This window comes from Thamnophis elegans, chromosome Z (assembly GCF_009769535.1).
Source record: "Thamnophis elegans isolate rThaEle1 chromosome Z, rThaEle1.pri, whole genome shotgun sequence".
Taxonomy (NCBI): Eukaryota; Metazoa; Chordata; class Lepidosauria; order Squamata; family Colubridae; genus Thamnophis; species Thamnophis elegans.
This window is the reverse complement of record NC_045558.1, coordinates 126,398,026-126,419,565: the sequence shown is the minus strand read 5'-3', so window position 1 is coordinate 126,419,565 and position 21,540 is coordinate 126,398,026. Positions and strand designations below refer to the sequence as shown.

Here is a 21,540-nt window from a genome sequence, read left to right as displayed (position 1 = left end):
TCCGCTGATGGGGTTCCTTTTCTAGAAAAGCTCTACTTTAGGGTGCAACTCTCGAGTGACAAATACAAGGCCTTTAAGATAGGGAGGGCTTTACCCACCCAAAACCCAGCCAAGGAAAAGCAGAACCAAGCTTGCAAATCACACAAACACAAACAAGCAGATATAGGTTTAATGGCCAAGAACCTGGTAGGTATAATATATTGCATTAATATAATCATAGCCCCGCCCCTGGCACCTTAGACAGCATCCGGCAGCTTGAGGTGCTTCTTCCGGACCCCTCCCCGATCCATGGTGCCTTCCCCGGTGCCTGTCAGCTGCTTTGACTGATTGGCAGCTGCTCCGGTCAACTATTGCACAATGGGACCAGGCAGCCATCGGGAATTGGCCCTGTGCACATCAGCCGTCTGAGAGCCTCCTGTCAGTGCCAATCAGCTGTGGAGAAACCAGACTGCAGGTCCGGAAGAGAAGGAGAAGGCAGCCGTCCAGTGCTTCCCTTTCTCCCCAGGTATGGCAAGCTGATGGGTTTGATAGGAGGGCAGTTATGGCCCCTTTACAACGTATGGCAGTGATGGGGAACTTTTTAGGCCCAGAGTGCCCAACGTGGAAGGCATGTGTGTGTGCATGCATGCACGCCCGCACCCGAGTACCAGAAACCCAATGGGCCAGCTGGCTGGTGCGCATGCGTGCCTCGGAAACCCTATGACCAGCTGGCACATCAGGGGTGGGTTCCTGCCTGTTCTAACCTCTTCTATAGAAGAGGTTCTGCAAATCTACAGTGCCATTTAGAACTGGTTCCAGCATCCTCCCCCCACCCATCCGGACATCATCAAGATGAAGAGCAAGAGGAGGAATTCTGGGAGCTGAAGTCTACAAGTCTTAAAGCTGTCAAGTTTGAACACCCCTGGGTTTTTTTCCTAAAGGGTTTGGGGTGCAAGGGTCTTGTAACTTGACAGCTTTAAGACTTTTATACTTCAATGCCAGAGTTCCTGAGCCAACATGACTGGAGGAGGAATTCTGGGAGTTGAAGTCCACAAGTCTTAAAGCTGTCAAGTTTGAACACCCCTGAGGTTTTTTTTCCTAAAGGGTTAGAGGTGCAAGGGTCTTGTAACTTGACAGCTTTAAGACTTGCGTGCTTCAAATGCCAGTTTCTGAGCCAACATTTTGGTTGCTAAGCAAGAGCGTTGTCAAGTGAGTTTCACCACATTTTACAAGTTGGCCACGCCCACCCAGTCACATGGCCGGCAAGCCACTCCCACAAAGCAGGCCAGACCTACAGAAGAGGTTCTAAAATATTTTGAAACCCACCACTGTGGGACATGTGCCTTGGGTTCGCCATCATGGACCCATGGACTTCAATTCCCAGCATTTCTAAGTGGGCCATGCTGGCTCAGGAATTCTGGGAGTTGAAGTCCACAGCTTGTAAAGGGTCATGGCTGCCCACATCTACTTTAAAGGCCAGCATGTAGCTCATTTGCAGATTCCCAAACAGGTCCAAGTTTCAGATCATTTTGAAGCTCTTTAGAGACAGAGCTTTTCAGCTGTTTTGGCATCCACTGCAACCCTTAAAATCGATTGAAATCATGCTAAAAAGGGACACCCACTTTGCCTCTTAACCCTTTGCTCCCCGGTGAACTAAAAGAAACCCAAATATTTCAGTGTCAGCAGTCAGTTGAGCCCATGACCCACACAATTATGGCTGAGATGGAAGGTTCTGTCCACACAGACGAGCAAAAAGAAGACAAGGTGGTTTTCGCAGGAAAAAAAAATTGAAATCAGTAGATTATGAAGACCCACAAGCAAAACTAGTGAATTGCCTCAGCTCCTGCATGTGCTGCGTTGCTCGAAAGGGCCCCTTTGTTTTTTTCTCAAAAGCCCACTTTTCATCCCTAAAGACCCAGCACAGACACCCTTTCTACAAAATCAAATCATTTATTTTAGGCCAAAAAGGCAAGTGTGTGTGTTTAAATGCATATCTACTGAGCCTTCCAGCTGCATTCACTTCATGGCTTCCAAACTGGGGAAGATTTTTAGGCAAAGAGAAATCCTTAGTCTCGCCACGTTACCTCCACTTCATCTGTACGATACCTGGAAAGAATGAAACAGCACAACAAATGTTTGATGAGGGCATCCATTCCTCTGAGGATGGAATTTTACCTCAGAGTAAACACATATCAAATGTAGCTTTAACAGGTCTTTAAAAATTGAGGGGATGGGAAGTGGTACTAAGTGGCACCCATAATCAGGCTGTGAGGTAAAGGTAAAGGTTCCCTCACACATATGTGCTAGACATTACCAACACTAGGGGGCGTTGCTCATCTCCATTTCAAAGCCGAAGAGCCAGCGCTGTCTGAAGACATCTCCATGGTCATGTGGCTGGCATGACTTAAACGCCGAAGGCGCACGGAACGCTGTTACCTTCCCACCAAAGGTGGTTCCTATATTTTCTACTTGCATTTTTACATGCTTTCGAACTGCTAGGTTGGCAGAAGCTCACTCTGTTACGCGGCGCTAGGGATTTGAACCACTGAACTGCTGACCTTTCTGATTGACAAGCTCAGCGTCTTAGCCACTGAGCCACCACGTCGCTCAGATGGCTGTTAATTAAATGTTAAATGTAGGGAGCTGTTTGTTTAATTAGAGTCAGTGCATTTTCTGGTTATGTACAGATAGTTCTTGACTTGTAACAGTTCATTTAGTAACTGTTCAAAGTTATGGCACTGGAAAAAAAACAACAATTTTTCACACTTATGACCATTTCAGCATCCTATGGTTACATGATTTACATTCAGATATTTGACAGCTGGTTCATATTTATAACGGTTGCAAAGTCCCTGGGTCACGTGATCCTGTTTTGTGAGCTCTGACGAAGCAAAGTCAATGGGGAAACAGGATTCACTTAACAACCATGTTACTAATTCAACAATTGCAGTGATTCATTTAAGAGATGTGGCAAGAAAAGTTGGTAAAATGGGACAAAACTTGCTGAACAAATTTCTCAATAACATAAATTGTCAGTTCAATTGAGGCTGTAACTCAAGGACTATCTGTATTTAGAGGTGCACAATTGCAGGAAGTTTTAAAAAGGTGTAGTTATAAAGACCAAATAAAGCCACAGCTTCAAAGGTTTCTGATTTCACAAGGAACTAAATTAATTAAATGCCTCGGTACTTATGTGTTCCATTTCACCTTCACAATTCTTTCTACCCCCTGTATTGCAAACAAGGACAATCACCTTTGCGTAATCCACGAATCTTCAAGCGCTGTGATTTGGCCGGACTGAAACATTTCCCAACCAGCTTGTGCGATCATGGCACCATTGTCAATGCAAAACCTGGGTACAAAACAGTCATGAGAAATCAGAATTTTTTAAAAAAAGAGAGAGAGAGCCTTTCTGAGCTCAGGCTCACTTTTGGTCTCTTGCAACAGCTATAAACTCAAGGAAGTTCCACAACAACATGGTGTGATTCCACACTCCTGGGGAAGGTTACTGCAAAATCCTCATTCTCACCCCCCTCCTGAGGAAAGATTCTGCAAAATCTCCATTCCCTCCCGACTCCAGGGGAAGGTTACTGCAAAATCCCCATTCTCACCTGCCTCCTGAGGAAAGATACTGCAAAATCCCCATTCCCTCCCGACTCCAGGGGAAGGTTACTGCAAAATCCCCATTCTCACTCCCCTCCTGGGGAAAGATACTACAAAATCCCCATTCCCTCCCAACTCCAGGGGAAGGTCACTGCAAAATCCCCATTCTCACCCCCCTTCCTGAGAAAAGATACTGCAAAATCCCCATTCCCTCCCGACTCCAGGGGAAGGTTACTGCAAAATCCCCATTCTCACCCCCCTCCTGAGGAAAGATACTGCAAAATCTCCATTCCCTCCCAACTCCAGGGGAAGGTTACTGCAAAATCCCCATTCTCACCCGCCTCCTGAGGAAAGATACTGCAAAATCTCCATTGCCTCCCGACTCCAGGGGAAGGTTACTGCAAAATCCCCATTCTCACCCCCCCTCCTGAGGAAAGATACTGCAAAATCTCCATTCCCTCCCGACTCCAGGGGAAGGTTACTGCAAAATCCCCATTCTCACCCGCCTCCTGAGGAAAGATACTGCAAAATCCCCATTCCCTCCCGACTCCAGGGGAAGGTTACTGCAAAATCCCCATTCTCACCCCCCTCCTGGGGAAAGATACTACAAAATCCCCATTCCCTCCCGACTCCAGGGGAAGGTCACTGTAAAATCCCCATTCTCACCCCCTTCCTGAGGAAAGATACTGCAAAATCCCCATTCTTACCCCACTCCTGAGGAAAGATACTGCAAAATCCCCATTCCCTCCCGACTCCAGGGAAAGGATACTGCAAAATCTCAATTCCCTCCCCATCCTACTAACTGCTTTCCAGGTCTATTCTCCTGTGCAGGGCAACAAAAGAAGACCCAGCCGATCAGCTGGGAGGCAGCAATAGACTGACCATGCCGATTAGCTGGGAAGAGGGGAGGCAGCAAATAGATTGGGTGCCCCAACCTTACAGGTTAGACCTCCTGGGAGCAAAAATGGGCTTGGGTGTGTATGCCACACACCTCATGCCCTGTTTTGGGCCTGGTGGGCCTCCCTGCAGCCCCCTCAGACCAAAAATAGCCCAGGGGGGGCACACCGTACACACACACACACCACACCGAATTTTGGGTCTAGTGGGCCTCCTTGCAACCCAAGGGAGCAAAAATGGGGCACGGGGGGGGGAGGCGCACCAAACACACCCTTTACCTGTTTTGGGCCTAGTGGGCCTCCCTGCACTTACCTGGGAGCCAAGCTAGGGACTACTGGAAGGGGAGGGGTGAGTGAGGGCAGCCAGAAGTGATATTTGCCGGTTCTCCAAACTACTCAAAGTTTCCTGCTACCGGTTCTCCAGAACCGGTCCGAACCGATTGAATACCACCTTTGCTGCTATCATGTCACACCTATTCCTTTTCGCCAGACTAGCCATACCCAATTCCTTCAACCGTTCTTTGTATGTTTTAGGCTCCATTCCCCTAATCATCTTTGTTGCCCTTCTCTCCACTCTTTCCAGAGTCTCAATATCTTGTTTATAATAGGGTGGCCAAAACTGAAGGCAGTATTCTAAGTGTGGTCTTATAGAGTTTTGTCTAGATGCGTTTGCTGCTAATAAACACCATTAAGGCTCTAAAGCAAATAGTGATACCCAGCCTCTAACTAGGGACGTGAAAACTCGTGGCCAGCTCGTAGTCAGATGCATCACGTGCAGGCCACACCCACCCCAGCTTCCCGAAGGGAAAAACCATCATGATATGTCACATGAGTGCAACAAGTTTGACTCCCGTGCTCTAACAGATGCCTGAAAGCTAAGCCTAGGAGGATCTTTGGAAGAAGATGGAGGGGGAGGGGTTCTTACCTTTCATCAGTTGCAAAGAGTTTAGCGCCTCTCTCTTTGCACATGATGCCCATCATCTCTTGAAGTCGCTCGTTACCTGCAAAGAAAGGATCAGTCTCTCTGGGGGAAAAAAACAATTGAAAGGCAACAAGCACCGCATCTAATAGACCAATGTTTCTCCATCTTGACTATTTTAATATCTGTTGCTTCATGTTCTTCAGAGGTTGTGGGAGTTTCATCACTGTAAGCTTAAAAGAAGAGACTGAGTGCCGTCTTGTCAGAAACGGTGTAGGGTCTCCTTCTTGGGCAGGGGGTTGGACTAGATGACCTACAAGGTCCCTTCCAACTCTGTTATTCTATTCTGTCCTGACTTTGGAGATTAGGTACATCTTTGTGGCAGGCCTTCAAATATTGGAACTCTGCTATGATGTCACCCCTAGTCCTTCTTTTCATTAGACTAGACATACCCAATTTCTGCAACCGTCCTTCATAAGTTTTCTCCATCTTGACTGCTTTTCCATTTTGACTATTTTAATCTGGTGGACACTGCAACTGTCATAGATATGGTCCAGTTGCCAAGCATCCAAATTTTGATCACATGACCATGTGGCAATGGCTATGTGAAAAACGGTCATAAGTCATTTTTTTTCCAGTTTACTACTAATGGTCCTTAAACAAATGTTTATAAACTGAGGACTCTGTATTTCTCAACTTCCCCATCTAGTCTCCAGGGACATTAGTTCACCCCAACATCCATCCAAATCACCTACAGCCAACGCCGCCCACAATTAAGGCCTCGCTGGAACTGGTGTGCGCCATGGCTCGTTCAGTGATTTCTACCAGCATTGCAAAGAGGGTCTCCTGGTGAAGAAGGAGAAATTATGGGATCAGTTCAGAAGCTTTTTGTTTAGTTTTCAACTATGGATGCCCATCCTCCTTTATCTATGCATGCAATATAAATAGATAGATAGATTTACACTCTGAGGTAAAAAGTACTTTTCTGAGGGAAAGAAGTACTTTTCTGAGGTAAATTCTGAGGTAAAGAAGTACTTTTCTGAGGTAAATTCTGAGGTAAAGAAGTGCATTTCTAGAATAGTAGATCTTTTCTAGAAACGTATGGGCCCCTTCCTCCTATCCTGGGGCCCAATCTGTCAGCCCTATAAGGAAACAAATGCCTTGTAGACTAGTACAACTTTCAGTGTAACAGCTAATAACAGAATGACTCTTTTCACCTTATTTTGTATGAAATAAGGAAGGGCTTGTCTGAACTGTTTTCTCAAGTTACTTTCTTAGCCCTGGCTCAATCCCCTCTTATCCAATCATTGCCTTGGTGTTGGCTTTTCCTTCTGTCCTTCTATCCTCCCTCTAACATGGTCCTGGGGTTAGAACAGCAACCAGGATTGCTGTCACTGTGCGATATAGTGCATGGATGCTGGCTGGGGAATTCTGGGAGTTGAAGTCCACAAGTCTAAAAAGTTGCCAAAGTTGGCGACTTCTGCTCCACAAAATCTTTGATCCAGATCTGAATTACCTGTAGAGAGAAGCAGAGGTCCTCTGGAGTGCATTCTCCTGCAGACAGCATTCTGTGAGCCACATCCTGCAAGAGAACAGCATGAATCCTTGGAATCTATTTCAGATAGTCCTCATTTAGCAACCACGATTAGCCCAAAGGTGTTTTTTCAAGAGGCAACTAGACTTTCTGAGGTTTTTTTTTGAAGATATTTCACTTCTCATCCAAGAAGCTTCTTCAGAGCTGAAGAAGCTTCTTGGATAGGAAGCAAAATGTCTTCAAAGAAAAACCAAAAGCACCTTTGGGACAACCATGACCTGGATGATTGAGAATCTCCAAAGACATTCAACCACGATTACGACCAGCAACTTGGCTATTAAGTGGACACTAGGTGAAACTGCAGCTGAAATAATCTTATTTCAACTTTCCTAATGTATTAAGAAAATTAATAAATTTTGCATACTTTAGATAACTTTTTTTACTATTAATTCTTATGTCTATTCTCTAACCATTGGTTAAAAATTTTTTTCCCAGATTGTATAATAATCGGTTTGTTCTTTCTCTTTGATAGCCAAATCAATCTGTTCATTTCTGCACATTCTAATATATTCCTAATCTCATTCTCTGTATCCGAGGTGGCACAGTGGTTAAATGCAGCACTGCAGGCTACTTCAGCTGACTGCAGTTCTGCAGTTCGGCTGTTCAAATCTCACCGGCTCAGAGTTGACTCAGCCTTCCATCCTTCCGAGGTGGGTGAAATGAGGACCCAGACTTTGGGGGCGATATGCTGACTCTGTAAACCGCTTAGAGAGGGCTGAAAGCCCTATGAAGCGGTATATAAGTCTAACTGCTATTGCTATCCAGCTGCTGCTTTGTGGGATTTCAATCCTACGTACCTCTATGTGGGACAGAATCCCAGAGAAGGACACGTCCATGCCTTTCACGGTATAGGGGAGCTCAACTAACTTTTGACCCCTGTAGAGGAAAAAAACGAAGCATTGACTCTCCTGTATGGAGCTATAATCTAAGATACGGTGTCTGCAGAGCATTATTTCTCAATCTTAGCAAACTTTAAGCTGTGTGGACTTCAACTCCCAGAATTCCCCAGGCACCATGAACTCCACAGAACTTAAAAGTTACTAAGGATGAGAAACACAGACCTGGAGAATCAAAATAATCCCCATGCTGCAACCCCCACCCCCAGAAACAGAGCAATGCGCCAAGCTTCTATATTTCAGAAGATGAGAGAAGGATCATCACCTACTCTTTAAATGCCATCAACCTACAGGTTTATCTTTGCATCATACAGCAGAACAAGGAACTGCAACCAATACCTTTTGCTTGACTTAGTAAAATACTGTATTTTTCGGAGCATGATGCACCTTTTTCCCTAAAAAAAAAAAAGGTTGAAAAGTTGGGTGGTTCTTAAGACTGAATGCAGCATTTTTGGCCTCCCAAAAACCCTGCTCCCTTCACAAAAACAGGAGGATTTGAGAGGCCTGCAAAGTGCTCCTGGGGGCTGGGGAGGGCAAAAGTGAGCAAAAAATGAGGTTTTTTTGCTCATTTCCCCCCCTCCTCCAGGAACACGCTACAAGCCTCCCAAAGCCTATGCATGCTGGGTTTTTTGCAAAAAACGGGCCCATTTACGCGAAAAACAGGTTGTTTTTTTGCTCGTTTTTGCCCCCCGGAGCACTTTGCAGGCCTCTCAAACTCTCTGCATGCCCCGTTTTTCACAAAAATGAGGCGTTCAGAGGGCCTGGGAGTCCTGCAGAGTGCAAAAACTTTAAAAAAAAATTTATCTCTTCAAAATTTTGATGTGTCTTATACTCCAGTACATCTTATAGTCCGAAAAATACAGTATATGATGATCATATATGGTTTCATCATTTGTTGATTCAGAAGAAGCCAGTGAAGGTAAACTTCTAGTCATGAACGAAGGCAAACTTCTTTCTATAAACTTCTACAAAATACAGTCACAAAACTGAATCTGGCTTACTTTGGCTCTGTCATGGGGGGGAAGTCACTGGAAAAAGCAATTATGTTAGGGAGAGTTAGCAGTAAAAGGAAATCAGGCCACTAAAGAACTTGGAAGCTGGAAACCATCAAAGCTGACACTGTCGAGAACATAAAGCAACTCAGAGAAGTAGTGGAAGGCTGGAAGATATGGAAAGAACTGGCCCGTAGAACCGCCAGGAGTCAGGTGCAATTAAATGAGCCAAGGTGGCGCAGTGGTTAAATGCAGCACTGCAGGCTACTGCTAGATCAGCAGGTCAGCGGTTCAAATCTCACCGGCTCAGGGTTGACTCAGCCTTCCATCCTTCCGAGGTGGGTAAAAATGAGGACCCAGATTGTTGGGGGCAATATGCTGACTCTCTGTAAACCGCTTAGAGAGGCCTGAAAGGCCTATGAAGCGGTATATAAGTCTACTGCTATTGCTATAAATGGATAACATCAACATAATCTACTAAATACACGCATGGGAAAGAGCTGGATCTTGCTAACTTTTTCCTATGACCGTCTGAGATCCTTCCTGAATGATTTTGTGTATTTGTCAAAATTATTTAACTTTGGTCCAAACTGAGGAGATGGAACTCACATCTGGTACCTCTTAAATACATTTAGCAGAGCAAAGTAAACTATTGTGTGGGGGATCTCTCCCCCCCCCCCCGTTATGGCTTACTTCTTGGCCATCTGTTCGATGTTGTAGCCAGGACTGGGATCATTTGAGATCTAAGACAAGAAGGAAATAAAAGAATCAGATTTCCCCATACTAATAATACTTGACAATCGTCAATAACCTGACTCAGCAATCATCAATAGGAAAGAGACGATGTCCATGGATCAGTGGTGGGTTTCAAAATTTTTTCGAACCTACTCTGTGGGTGTGGCCTCTTTTGTGGGAGTGGCTTGCCGGCCATGTGACCTGGTGGGAGTGGCTTGCCGGCCATGTCTTTTCTCTCTCTCTCTCTTTCCTTCCTTTTGTCTCTCTGTCCCTTTTTCCTTTTTTTCTTTCATCTCTCTCTCACTTTTTCTTTCTTTTTTCTTTATTTCTTTCTCTTTCTCTGTGAGTGTGTGTGTGTGTGTGTGTGTGTGTGTGTGTGTGTGTGGTGGGTTTCAAAAAAAATTGGAACCTCTTCTATAGGTGTGGCCTGCTTTCCGGGTCCACTGGTGGAACCTCTTCTAACCGGTTCGGTAGATTTGACGAACCGGTTTTACCGAACTGGTGTGAATTGACAGGAACCCACCTCTGCCGTGGATAATAGACATTGCAGTACCTAGAGACCAGTGGTGAAATTCAATAATTTTCCCTAACGATTCTGTCATGGCTTGGTGGGAGTCATTTGACTGGGTGGGTGTGGCCAACTTTAAAAAAAACTTTTTTTAGCAGATTTTTTATTATTATTTTTTCCCTTCTAGAACATATTACAGTCATCACATCAACATTGTTATGTCATCATACCTGTACATATATATAATATTTCACTTCTATATTTACACACCTTTACACACAGTTCTATATATATTTATATGTATTGTTTTTTGGCTTAATTAATTTTATTCTTGTTTTGCAGCCATTTATATCAATTGTTCCAAATTTCATAATATTCCGACTCTTCTTTATCTTTTAATTTCAGTGTTAATTTGTCCATCTCTGCACAATCCAAAGTTTTTTTTTATCACTAATTTGTCCAAGGGGGGTATTATTTTGTTTCCAGCATTGGACAAATGCTATTCTAGCTGTAATTAGCAAATGTCTTAATATGTACTTAATTTTCTTTGTATATTTCCCTTTGATTATTCCCAGTAGAAAGATTTCGGGTTTGTATTTTATCTATTCTCCAGAACAAAAAAACCAAAAACTTTTTAAAGCATTTAAAGTAAAGAAGAAGAAAAAAGGTTCCCAAGATCGCACAGCACAGCTGATCATCGGAACTTTTAAAAACTTTTTTAAAGTATTTTTTACTACCAGTTTGCAAACCGGTAGTATTTCACCTCTGCTGGAGGCAGAAGAAAAGAAGAGAAAAAAATTGAAGAAAATAATAAAAAATATAAGGATCTGTAGAAGTAGAATGACTGTACCAAAAGAAAGCAAAGATTATTTTAAATAAAAAAAAAACTATCTGTAATACTGTTTTGACTGACACCTTCTTGCACATGAAGTTACTCTCCCATGTATATTCAGAGACCAAACTGTGAATTATTAGAATAGCCCAACTTGTTGTCAGACTTTGGGTTCTAGCTCCTCTGATCAACATTTCTTGCTTGGAGATGTCCCAAAGGTGCTTTTTTCAGGAGGCAACTGGACTTTCTTATTTTTTTCTTTGAAGACGTTTAGCTTCTCATCCAAGAAGCTTCTTCAGGATAGTGGGGAATGGAAGGATTTATACTCCGTGCAGACAGCTGGTCATTTGCATCATTTTAGAGGGTCATTGAAGCACTTGGAGGTTTATCTGTGTCCTCAGGGTCACCTGAGTAATACAAATGGTTCTTTAGTCTACAATTTTTTCCCCCCTGAAAAATCCTTCCATTCCCCACTATCTTGCCAGAGCTGAAGAAGTTCCTTGGATGAGAAGCGAAACATTTCCCTAAAGGAGAAAACGAAGTCCAGGAGCCTTTTTGAAAAACACATTTTGAGACAACCATGACCTGGATGACTGAGAATTTCCATAGAGATGTATCAGGTTATGTTCCTCCAGTTTTTTTTTTAATGAGTTTTATTGAACACTTATAGGCCACCCTTTTCCCTGAGGGGACTCAGGGCGACTTACAATAATGAGGGAGGGGAGTGCAAGACAAGACATAAAAGAAAATGTGAATAAAAAAATAATTAACAATAAAAGCACAACATTCACTCAGCATTCGGGCGGGGAGAGAGTAAAGTCCTATCCCCAGGCCTGACGGGATAGCCAGATCTTGAGGGCCGTGCGGAAGGCCTAGACGGTGGTGAGGGTGCAGATCTCCACGGGGAGATTGTTCCATAGCGTCGGAGCTGCAACTGAGAAGGCTCTCCTCTGCGTAGTCGCCAGTCGGCACTGACTGGCGGATGGAATTCGGAGGAGGCCTACCCTGTGCGATCTGATGGGACGCAGGGAAGTAATTGGCAGAAGGCGGTCTCTCAAATAGCCAGATCCACTACCATGGAGCGCTTTGTGGATGGTAAGTAGGACCTTGAAGTGCACCCGGAGATCAACAGGTAGCCAGCGCAGCTCACGGAGGATCGGTGTTATGTGGGCAAACCGTGGTGCGCCCACGATCACTCGCGCGGCCGCATTCTGGACTAGCTGAAGTCGCCGGATGCTCTTCAAGGGCAGCCCCATGTAGAGCACATTGCAGTATTCCAGCCTAGAGATCACAAGGGCTCGAGTGACTGTTGTGAGGGCCTCCCGGTTCAGGTAGGGCTGCAACTGGCGCACCAGGCGAACCTGGGCAAATGCCCCCCTGGTCACAGCTGACAAGTGATGGTCGAAACTCAGCTGTGGGTCCAGGAGGACTCCCAAGTTGCGGACCCTGTCTGAGGGGTATAAATTTTGCCCCCCCAGCCTGATTGATGGAACATTAGCCAAATTGTTGGGAGGAAAACACAACAGCCATTCGGTCTTTTCCGGGTTGAGTACCAGTTTGTTAGCTCTCATCCAGTCTTTAACAGCCTCAAGGCCCCGGTTCATCACGTCCACCGCTTCATTGAGTTGGCACGGGGCGGACAGATACAACTGTGTATCGTCCGCGTATTGATGGTACTTTATCCCGTGCCTCCGAATGATCTCGCCCAGCGGTTTCATGTATATGTTGAATAGTAGGGGGGATAAGACCGAACCCTGCGGCACCCCATAAGTTAGGGGCCTCGGGGACGATCTCTGCCCCCCCACCAGCACCGATGCAGTTCCATCTGCAACGTCATGAAATAACCAGGGAGGAAACAGACTCTATAGTTCAGGGGTATCAAATGCTTAGATTTGGTGGGGCCACTCTGGAACAGCAAAGGACCAGCCCGTGGTGCCTCTGCCAGCAAAAACAGAGCTCAGGAGAGCCGCGCATGATGCCCCTTTTCACTGGCAGGACGCTGTCACAGTCGAAAACGGAGCCCAGGCTTCCCCACAAGCTCTGTTTTCACTGGTGGAGTGGTAGCAAAACAAACTAATAGCAAAAGTGGACACACACACACACAGAGAGAGTCTTCTCCCCCCCCCCCAGGCCACAAGGGGTGCCCCCGACACAAATGAGGTTGAACTGGCTTACCCAGCTTGGCCACACCCACCTGGACACATACTCCCCCCCCGCAAGGTCAAACACAACCCTGATGCAGCCCTCAATGAAATCGAGTTTGACACCCCTGTCCTAGTTGTTTCCTTGGCCTCGAAAGGTCTCTGATGCACCACACAGCCCTACTGAACCTTTTTCAAATGTGTGTGCTCAGAAAGAAGTCTCCTGGCATTCACATGCGATCTAATGAAGTCAACTTGCATTCTCATCTACGTTATGTTCAGCTGTTCTGACCTTCAACACTCGAGCGAAGCGGTCCAGACAGTTTCCCACAGCAATGTCTATAGTTTCCCCAAATATACGATAGCGATGTTCAGAGTAGGCAATGACCTGGATGGGAGGAAGACACGGACACGGTTATAACCCCCTTTACTTACATCTCGATGTTCCCGGGATTCCACGTGGGTCAACCAAAATTCTTTTCCTCACTTTCTTAAATGGAAATCACTGGGTTCAAAACAATTACAAGGCAAGAGAAACCAAGCAAAATAGCAACATGTTTGGTGAGGCCTATCTCTGGGGAATGCACAAAATGAGTTGTGCATTATAAAATGTCAATCGAAGGATGCGGTGGCTCAGTGGCTAAGACGCTCAGCTTGCCGATCAGAAAGTTTGGCGGTTCGAATCCCTAGCGCTGTGTAATGGAGTAAGCTCCTGTTACTTGTCCCAGCTTCTGCCAACCTAGCCATTCGAAAGCATGTTAAAATGCAAGTAGAAAAATAGGAACCACCTTTGGTGGAAACAGCATTCAGTGCCGGCCACATGACCACGGAGACGTCTTCGGACAGCGCTGGGTCTTTGGCTTTGAAACGGAGATGAGCAACGCCCCCTAAAGTCAGGAACGACTAGCACATATGTGCGAGGGGAGCTTTTACCTTTACCTAAAATGTAAATCAGCAAGTGGAGTTCTAAGCCTGCTGGAGTAGCCAGATCTTTTAAGGATTTCTGAAAAGACAATGTTGTTGTGGCCCACCAGCTGCCACTAGAGCTGGCGGCAGACTTGAATGATGAGGAGGTTGGGAAAGAACTTGGGCCAGTTCTGGAGTCTGGGGAAGGCTCGGATGGATGCTCAGCGTCAGACACAGAGATAGAGCCATGGCCACCCGGCATTTGCCAGCCACCGGAGAGGCAGCGGCTGAGATGAGTTAGGAGGAAGAACAACTGGGGCCTGTTCCAGATGCACGTAGGCAGAGACCAGATAGGAGAGGTGAACAACAGAGGACAAAAGAGTTGATTTGGGAAGCAAAGCAAACATGGACGCTGAATGGCCCCTCCCTGGTCAGGGAAGAAATAGAAGGAAAGGAGAGTAGTGGTCGTAGGAGACAACAGTTCGCATTTCTAGAGATTTTGCTCACTGTGTTCCGTGCAACAAAGACTGCCTTGCCAGAACTTAATTTCCAGCCTGTAGGCTGGGAGCTCATCGCCTTGCAATTGATGAACTGACAAGATCTGCTGCTGCAGTTAACTCCTTGTCTGGACTTGGGTGAATGCAATTAATTCACAAGAGGTAAATAAAGAAGGGTTTTTCTTTGCGAGGAGTCTGTTTCTTGCTTCTGCAAAGGCTGGGTCAGAACAAATGTCAAGTCCCATTTGGACTTCAAAGGGAATAGAGTTCCAGAAGACCCAGTTGAATGCAAAGGAAGTCCAACTTGGACTCTCTGCTTTACTGATGAGCCCTGGAAAGTAATGATGGCTCTGACCAGATGTGATTGACCGGATAAAAGCCATCTACGTGTCTCCCATAGTTTCAAGAACACTATTACCTTCTCACACCAAGTTCTTTGACAGTGCTGGACTTCTGCACCAAGGAATTTAATGATCAGAAGTGCTTATTTGGATTGGATTGGATTTGGATTTATTACATTTATATGCTGCCCTTTTCCCCGAAGGGGACTCAGGGCGGCTCACAATTCAGTCAGGGAAGGGGGTACAGACAGGGGGATAAAAAGACGAACATAACAATACACAATTAAAACACACAACAACCATACCATTCGAGGAGGGGGGCAAAAGCTCTTTAGCCCCAGGCCTGTCGGAACAGCCAGGTTTTAAGGGCTTTGCGGAAGGCCTGGAGGGTGGTGAGGGTTCGAATCTCCACGGGGAGCTCATTCCAGAGGGTCGGAGCAGCCATAGAGAAGGCTCTCCTCCGGGTAGTTGCCAGTCGGCATTGGCCGGCGGATGGAATTCGGAGGAGGCCTAATCTGTGGGATCTGATCGGTCTATTGGAGGTAATTGGCAGCAGGCGGTCTCTCAAGTACCCAGGTCCAATACCATGAAGGGCTTTATAAGTGACGACTAGTGCCTTGAAGCGTATCCGAAGACCAATAGGCAGCCAGTGCAGCTCGCGGAGGATAGGTGTAACGTGGGTGTACCGAGGTGCACCCACGATCGCTCGCGCGGCTGCATTCTGGACAAGCTGAAGTCTCCGAATGCTCTTCAAGGGCTGCCCCATGTAGAGCACGTTGCAATAGTCCAGTCTAGAGGTCACAAGGGCACGAGTGACTGTTGTGAGGGCCTCCCGGTTCAGGTAGGAACGCAACTGGTGCACCAGGCGAACCTGGGCAAATGCCCCCTGGTCACAGCCGACAGGTGGTGTTCGAAAGTCAGCTGTGGGTCCAGGAGGACTCCCAAATTGTGAACTCTGTCTGAGGGGCGTACTGTTTGACCCCCCAGCCTGAGAGATGGAAAACTTGGCCAATTAGTAGGAGGGAAACACACCAGCCATTCGGTCTTATCCGGATTGAGTACAAGCTTGTTTGCACTAAACTATAACACTGGTTGCTTTGTTTCTGATATGTCTCGGAAATCTGGCCCCAGCAAACCAATTGTAGATTATTTAGCAATGTGAGTGAATTGAGTCTGAAGCGGAGTCAATGCTTCCCTCTAAGCCCGCAATGGCGAACCTATGGCATGCATGCTACACGCAGAGCCCTGTCTGCGGGCACGCAAGCCATTGGCCAGCTCAGCTCCACCACGCATGTATGCACGCCTCTTGCCAGCCAGCTGAAGTTCAGGTCTCTGCCGTGCAGGCGGGTGTATGTGTGTGTCGCGCACACATGCACAAGGGGGAGGGCAAAGGGGAGTTGCAGTGCGCCCCGCCACACCCCATTTTTGGTCCAAAGGGGCTTCAGGCAGGCCCAAAACAGGGTGCAGGGGGGGGAGGTCATGTGCATTCACAGGGGAGCATGGGGAAACTCGCGTGCATGTATGGGGGGCTGGGGCAGCACAGGGGGAGAGGCTCATTGTGTTATGGGAGTGGGCATGTGATTTTGGCACATGAGGAGAAAAAGGTTAGCTATCACTGCTCTAAGCTATGGTATCGTTTCCTGGTTTTTATTTTGGTAGGTCATGAACTCAACTGCTGCTCTGTAAATCATGGTTTGGGGGATAAAGGGATGTTATGGTTTACGTCAAACCATGGTTTAGCATAATATGCAAATCCAGAAATCTCTTCTTCAGTACCTGAGTGTTTCCACCACTGACGTACAACACTGTTGGGTTCTTCGCACCAGTCACAAGCCGCCCCATTTCAATATGTCCCACACAATGGTTCACTCCCAGAAGTGGCTTCCTCCACAACTGGGCCACTGTCCTGGCCACAACAGCCACAGTCACTAGTGGAGCACCCATTCCCGGACCTGTAAGAATGAAAAATATGCATTAAGTCCAATGTAGCATTGATATATGGCTCTCAAATTTTTATTTTGCATTGATTTAATTGTTTTGGTAGGTACAGGTACTCCTTGACTTACGACCATAATTGAGCCCAAAATTTATTGTTGCTAAGTGAGAAATTTGTTAAGTGAGTTTTGTCCCATTTTGCAAACTTTTCTTGCCACATTTGCTTAGCGAATCGCTGCAGTTGTTAAATTAGTAACACCGTTGTTAAGTGACTCTGGCTTCCTCGTCGACTTTGCCTGTCAGAAGGTCACAAAAGGTGAATCACATAAACCTGAGGCACTGTAATCATCATAAATGTGAACCAATTGTCAAGCATCCGAATGTAAATCACTTGAGTGTGGGGATGCTGTAACAGTCATAAGTGTGAAAAATTGTCATGTCACTTTTGTCAGTGCTGTTGTAATTTCGAACTGTCACTGAATGAACTGTTGCAAGGAGAAGTGGTGTGTGTGTGTGTGTGTGTGCGTGTGTATTTTCACTGATTTTATTCTACCAATCTGGGGCATTTATAACATGCTTTGATTAGGAAGAGTATCTAGGAGAATAGAATAGAATAGAATAGAAAATATGAATGGAATTGAATTGGAATGAAATAGAATAGAATAGAATAGAATAGATGAATGGAATGGAATTGGAATAGAATATAATATAATGGAAAATATGAATGGAATGGAGTTGGAATGGAATGGAATAGAATAGAACAGAACAGCACATAATTCTTTATTGGCCAAGTGTGATTGGGACACACAAGGAATTTGCCTATGCTCTCAGTGTACATGAAAAAGATAAGATACATCCATCAAGAATCACAAGCTACAACCCTTAATGATAGTCAAAGGGTACAAATAAGCAAATAGGAAATGATCAATATCAGTATAAATCATAAGGATGCAAGCAACAAAGTTACAGTCCTGCAGTCATCAGTTGGAGGAGATAGGAACGATGAGAAGATTAATAGTAAAGCAATAGTAAGAGAACTTGGTGGTTCTTCAGATGTTGCTGAAATACAGTTTTTGCAAGTCTAGCCAGCATGGACAACAAGAAGACCAACAAGAAGGTTAAAAGGGGATGGAGTACAGCTATACATTCTTCAAGGACTCTTAATCAGAATACCTTAAAAGCACAGGCCTCCAACTTCGGTGACTTTAAGACTTATGGACTTCAACTCCCAGAATTCCCCAGCCAGCCATGCCCATTGACTTTGGCTGGGGAAATTCTGGGAGTTGAAGTCCACAACTCTTAAAAAGTTTCCAAGGTCGAAGACCCTCCTGCCTTAAATAAGCCGCGTGTCTTCTTCCCTTTAAGAAAAAAAAGATTCACCTTTGGTGAAAGCCACTGCGTCAATGTCCTGAGGTTTCAATCCAGCTTCTTCCAGGGCTTCACGCAACACAGTAAGGACACAAGAACGGTGATGGCGTGCCGTGTCACCTGGAAGGAAACCTAAGAGTGGGACCAAAATGGGAAAAAAAGTTATGTGACCATGGAAAGACATTAATTAATCTGCCCCCCACGTCTTTAAATCCAGGAAAAATGCTGAATTCTTTTAGCAAGCAATTCTCTCACAGCTCTTGTAGGCTGGTATCCTACAATGTACAATTGTACAACATACAATGACCTTGTAGACGACCCTCACTCTGTCAAGGGCCTTGGAGTAATCATATCTAATGATCTAAGTGCCAGAGCCCACTGTAATAACATTGCCAAAAAGGCATTAAGAGTTGTTAACCTAATCTTGCGTAGCTTCTTCTCTGGTAATGTAGTACTGCTAACCAGAGCATACAAAACATTTGCTAGACCAATTCTTGAGTACAGCTCATCTGTCTGGAACCTGCACTGCATATCGGACATTAATATAATCGAGTGAGTCCAGAGATATTTTATAAGAAGAGTCCTCCACTCTTCTGCTCACAAAGAATACCTTATGCCACCAGACTTGAAATTTTGGGCTTAGATGATTTAGAACTACACCGCCTTTTGTCTGACCTAAGCGTAGTACATAAAATTGTCCGCTTCAATATCCTGTCAATGACTGCTTCAACTTCAATCACAACAATACACGAGCACACAATAGAGACAAACTCAAGGTAAACCGCTCCAAACTCAATTGCAGAAAATACGACTTCAGTAACAGAGTGGTCAATGCCTGGAATGCACTCTGTGGTTTCTTCCCCAAACCTCCAAAACTTTAACATTAGACTATCGGTCAATCTCACCCCATTCCTAAGAGGTCCGTAAGGGGCATGCATAAGTGCACCAACGTGCCTACCATCCAGGGGTGGGTTTCTTGCCCCGTTCCAACCGGTTCGGTTGGAATGGGGCCAGCAGTGTCCTCGTGCACGCGCACAGTGCACACATGCGTACTAGCGTCTGTGCGATGCTCCAGCTGCTCCTGGAGGATCGCGCAGGCGCTGTATGCATCCTGCGCATGCATGGAAGCGCAGAACTCGTCAAAACCGGGTAAGAAACGTGGGCGGGCGGGTGGACCCTTCGGCATTCCCGGAAGTTACTTACTTCCGGGTTCGCCGACCAACTGGTTCGCGGGGACCGCCGCAAACCGCCTGAAACCCACCCCTGCTACCATCCCTGTCCATGTTTCTTTTTATTCGTATCCATTTCATGTATCAAAAATCATGTTTATACATATTTATGTTGTCTAATACAGGCTTGACTAAATAAGTAAGTAAGTAAGTAAGTAAGTGCAAGTACGTAACATAGACAAGTTAAGAATCGGAGAACATGGTACTAAGAATGTGTGATAGATAGGAATAGGATATGTATTTGTATGATTAGTAATTATGTAAAAGAAAGGATTGACAGACAGATAATGTGACTGAATACACACACCTATGTAATGGATATAAAATGTAATTGTTGTAAGATCTAATCACTATATGGAAACATTTATGCCAGAAATGCCAAACTATGTCCAATGTTTTTCATGTTTAACTAATAAAAAACTTTATAATAATAAAAAAGTAAGTAAATAAATAAAATAAAATGACTTCAACTCCCAGGATCCCTTCCTGGCACCGCCCTGGCTAGGAATTCTGGGAGTTGAAGTGCAACTAGAAAGTGCCTGGCTGAGTTCTGAAGAGCATTCATGGAGAAATAGCAGAAGATTCCTACCTTGTCCCGGAGGGGTTACATACGTCCTTCGCGGATTGCTCAGCACTTCCCCATCCCTTACTATGCCAATTCCAATCTTGTTGGCGCTGCCCTCAAAGCCAATCACGACCGGCATCTTTTCCTGGAACACCACAAAAAAAAAAAGGTGAAATTTGATTTCTTCCAACAGAAGCCTCGGAATCTGCAGTGATCCCTGATCCAGCTGATCACCAGGCATGATTTCCTTGGGACAGACAAGGCAGCCACTTAGCTAACAAGGACAGAAGATTCGTGAGAATGAGCCCTTTGCATCTTACCTGTGATTCTTTCCTCTGCTTCCCAGGTCCACCTTATTTTGAAAAGCTCTCAGCACATGCAGGAAAAACACGTGTGCAACAAAAGTATCTTATAAGGAAAAGGAAGGGTTAACTCTGAGTCTGTCTCTCCCTCCCTTTTCCTTCTTCTTAAGAATCTAAGAGGAGGGTTTCTAGAGGTAGAAAATGTGCCCTGAACAGTGTACAGCATACACAAGTGGTTTTCATTTGACAGCTGCCACGTGAGTATTAGAAAGTGTAAGGCGTCTTTGGTACTTTCCCAGCTTGGTTAATTTCTTGTAGACATTTTACTAACCAACCTAGGTAACATCATCAGTACTACTAAGAGGTGGGGTTTGCTCTCAATTTATATTCTAGTGACTCAACCCTGTCAGTCGAATATAAATTGAGAGTAAACCCCATTCCTTCCTAGAATTGAGGATGATATGTAGTTAGGTAATGGAATGTCCTCATAAAAACAACCTAGAACTGATGATGTTACCTAGTTAAGTAATGAAACATCTTCAGGAAAACGACCGAAGCTCAAAAAAAAAACCAACAACAACAACAACAACACCAAGGAGACCCTATTTCAACTCTGAGTGACAGATATTCTCCTTTATTTTCTATGGAAGTTCTCAGTCATCTAGATCAGTGTTTCTCAACCTTGGCAACTTGAAGATGTCCGGACTTCAACTCCCAGAATTCCCCAGCCAGCATTCGCGAATGCTGGCTGGGGAATTCTGGGAGTTGAAGTCCGGACATCTTCAAGTTGCCAAGGTTGAGAAACACTGATCTAGATCATGGTTGTCCCAAAGGTGCTTATTTTTTTCAAGAGGCAACTGGTTTTTGCTTGAAGACTTTCCGCTTCTTATCCAGGAAGCTTCCTCGGTTCTGAACGAATGGCAGAGAATGGAAGGATTTAATGGAAGGAAGGAAAGAAGCAAAAACCAAAGAAGTCCAGCCGCCTTTGGGATTTTTCTTTTGTTGATTAGAAGGTGCCAATTCCAACCTACTACTTAACAGAGTCGGAAGGTACCTAGAAGGTCATCTAGTCCAACCCCATACCGAAGTACCCTACATCTTCCTCTACCTAGGATATTTTTCTTTTAGACAAAAAAAAAGACACTTATTAAATATCCGTATGTAGGATTTTCAGAGACCATATTACGGTTTTAAACCTTTTACTTCGCCGCGATCCCCTCTGCGTTGTTCGATTGGGAACCGAAGGTGTTGGGTGCTTCGGGTGGGTTGGCAGACAATGTTCCGTGAGTGGTACGGAGGACG

General features: G+C 45.2%; 1 protein-coding gene across 2 annotated transcripts; it reads right to left on the bottom strand.

Moving 5' to 3' along the window:
* Nucleotides 1-1,957: 1,957 nt before the first annotated feature.
* Nucleotides 1,958-21,534, bottom strand: OSGEP (O-sialoglycoprotein endopeptidase). 2 transcript variants are annotated; one of them, XM_032234707.1, is made up of 12 exons: nt 21,435-21,534; nt 19,961-20,081; nt 18,155-18,274; nt 16,616-16,791; nt 13,388-13,483; nt 9,573-9,622; nt 7,789-7,867; nt 6,914-6,979; nt 6,153-6,243; nt 5,404-5,479; nt 3,233-3,331; nt 1,958-2,085 (listed from the first exon to the last, which is right to left on the bottom strand). In XM_032234707.1, the coding sequence occupies exons 2-12, from the start codon at nt 20,073-20,075 to the stop codon at nt 2,046-2,048; spliced, it is 1,008 nt and encodes a 335-aa protein (XP_032090598.1). In that variant the 5' UTR covers nt 20,076-20,081; nt 21,435-21,534; the 3' UTR covers nt 1,958-2,045. The 2 variants fall into 2 exon arrangements, with proteins under 2 accessions (XP_032090598.1, XP_032090597.1); XM_032234706.1 differs by lacking the exon at nt 21,435-21,534 and adding an exon at nt 20,257-20,391.
* Between the last annotated feature and the right edge of the window lie 6 nt (nt 21,535-21,540).

Bases quoted from the DNA above. Each gene is read 5' to 3' on its own strand.
- OSGEP (XM_032234707.1), bottom strand. From the start codon at position 20,075: ATGCCGGTCGTGATTGGCTTTGAGGGCAGCGCCAACAAGATTGGAATT. The intron at 13,484-16,615 runs GTACTGAAGAAG...CCTCCCATCCAG, and splicing joins TCAGTGGTGGAAACACTCAG to GTCATTGCCTACTCTGAACA. The intron at 2,086-3,232 runs GTGATTGTCCTT...CATTCTTTCCAG, and splicing joins GATTCGTGGATTACGCAAAG to GTATCGTACAGATGAAGTGG.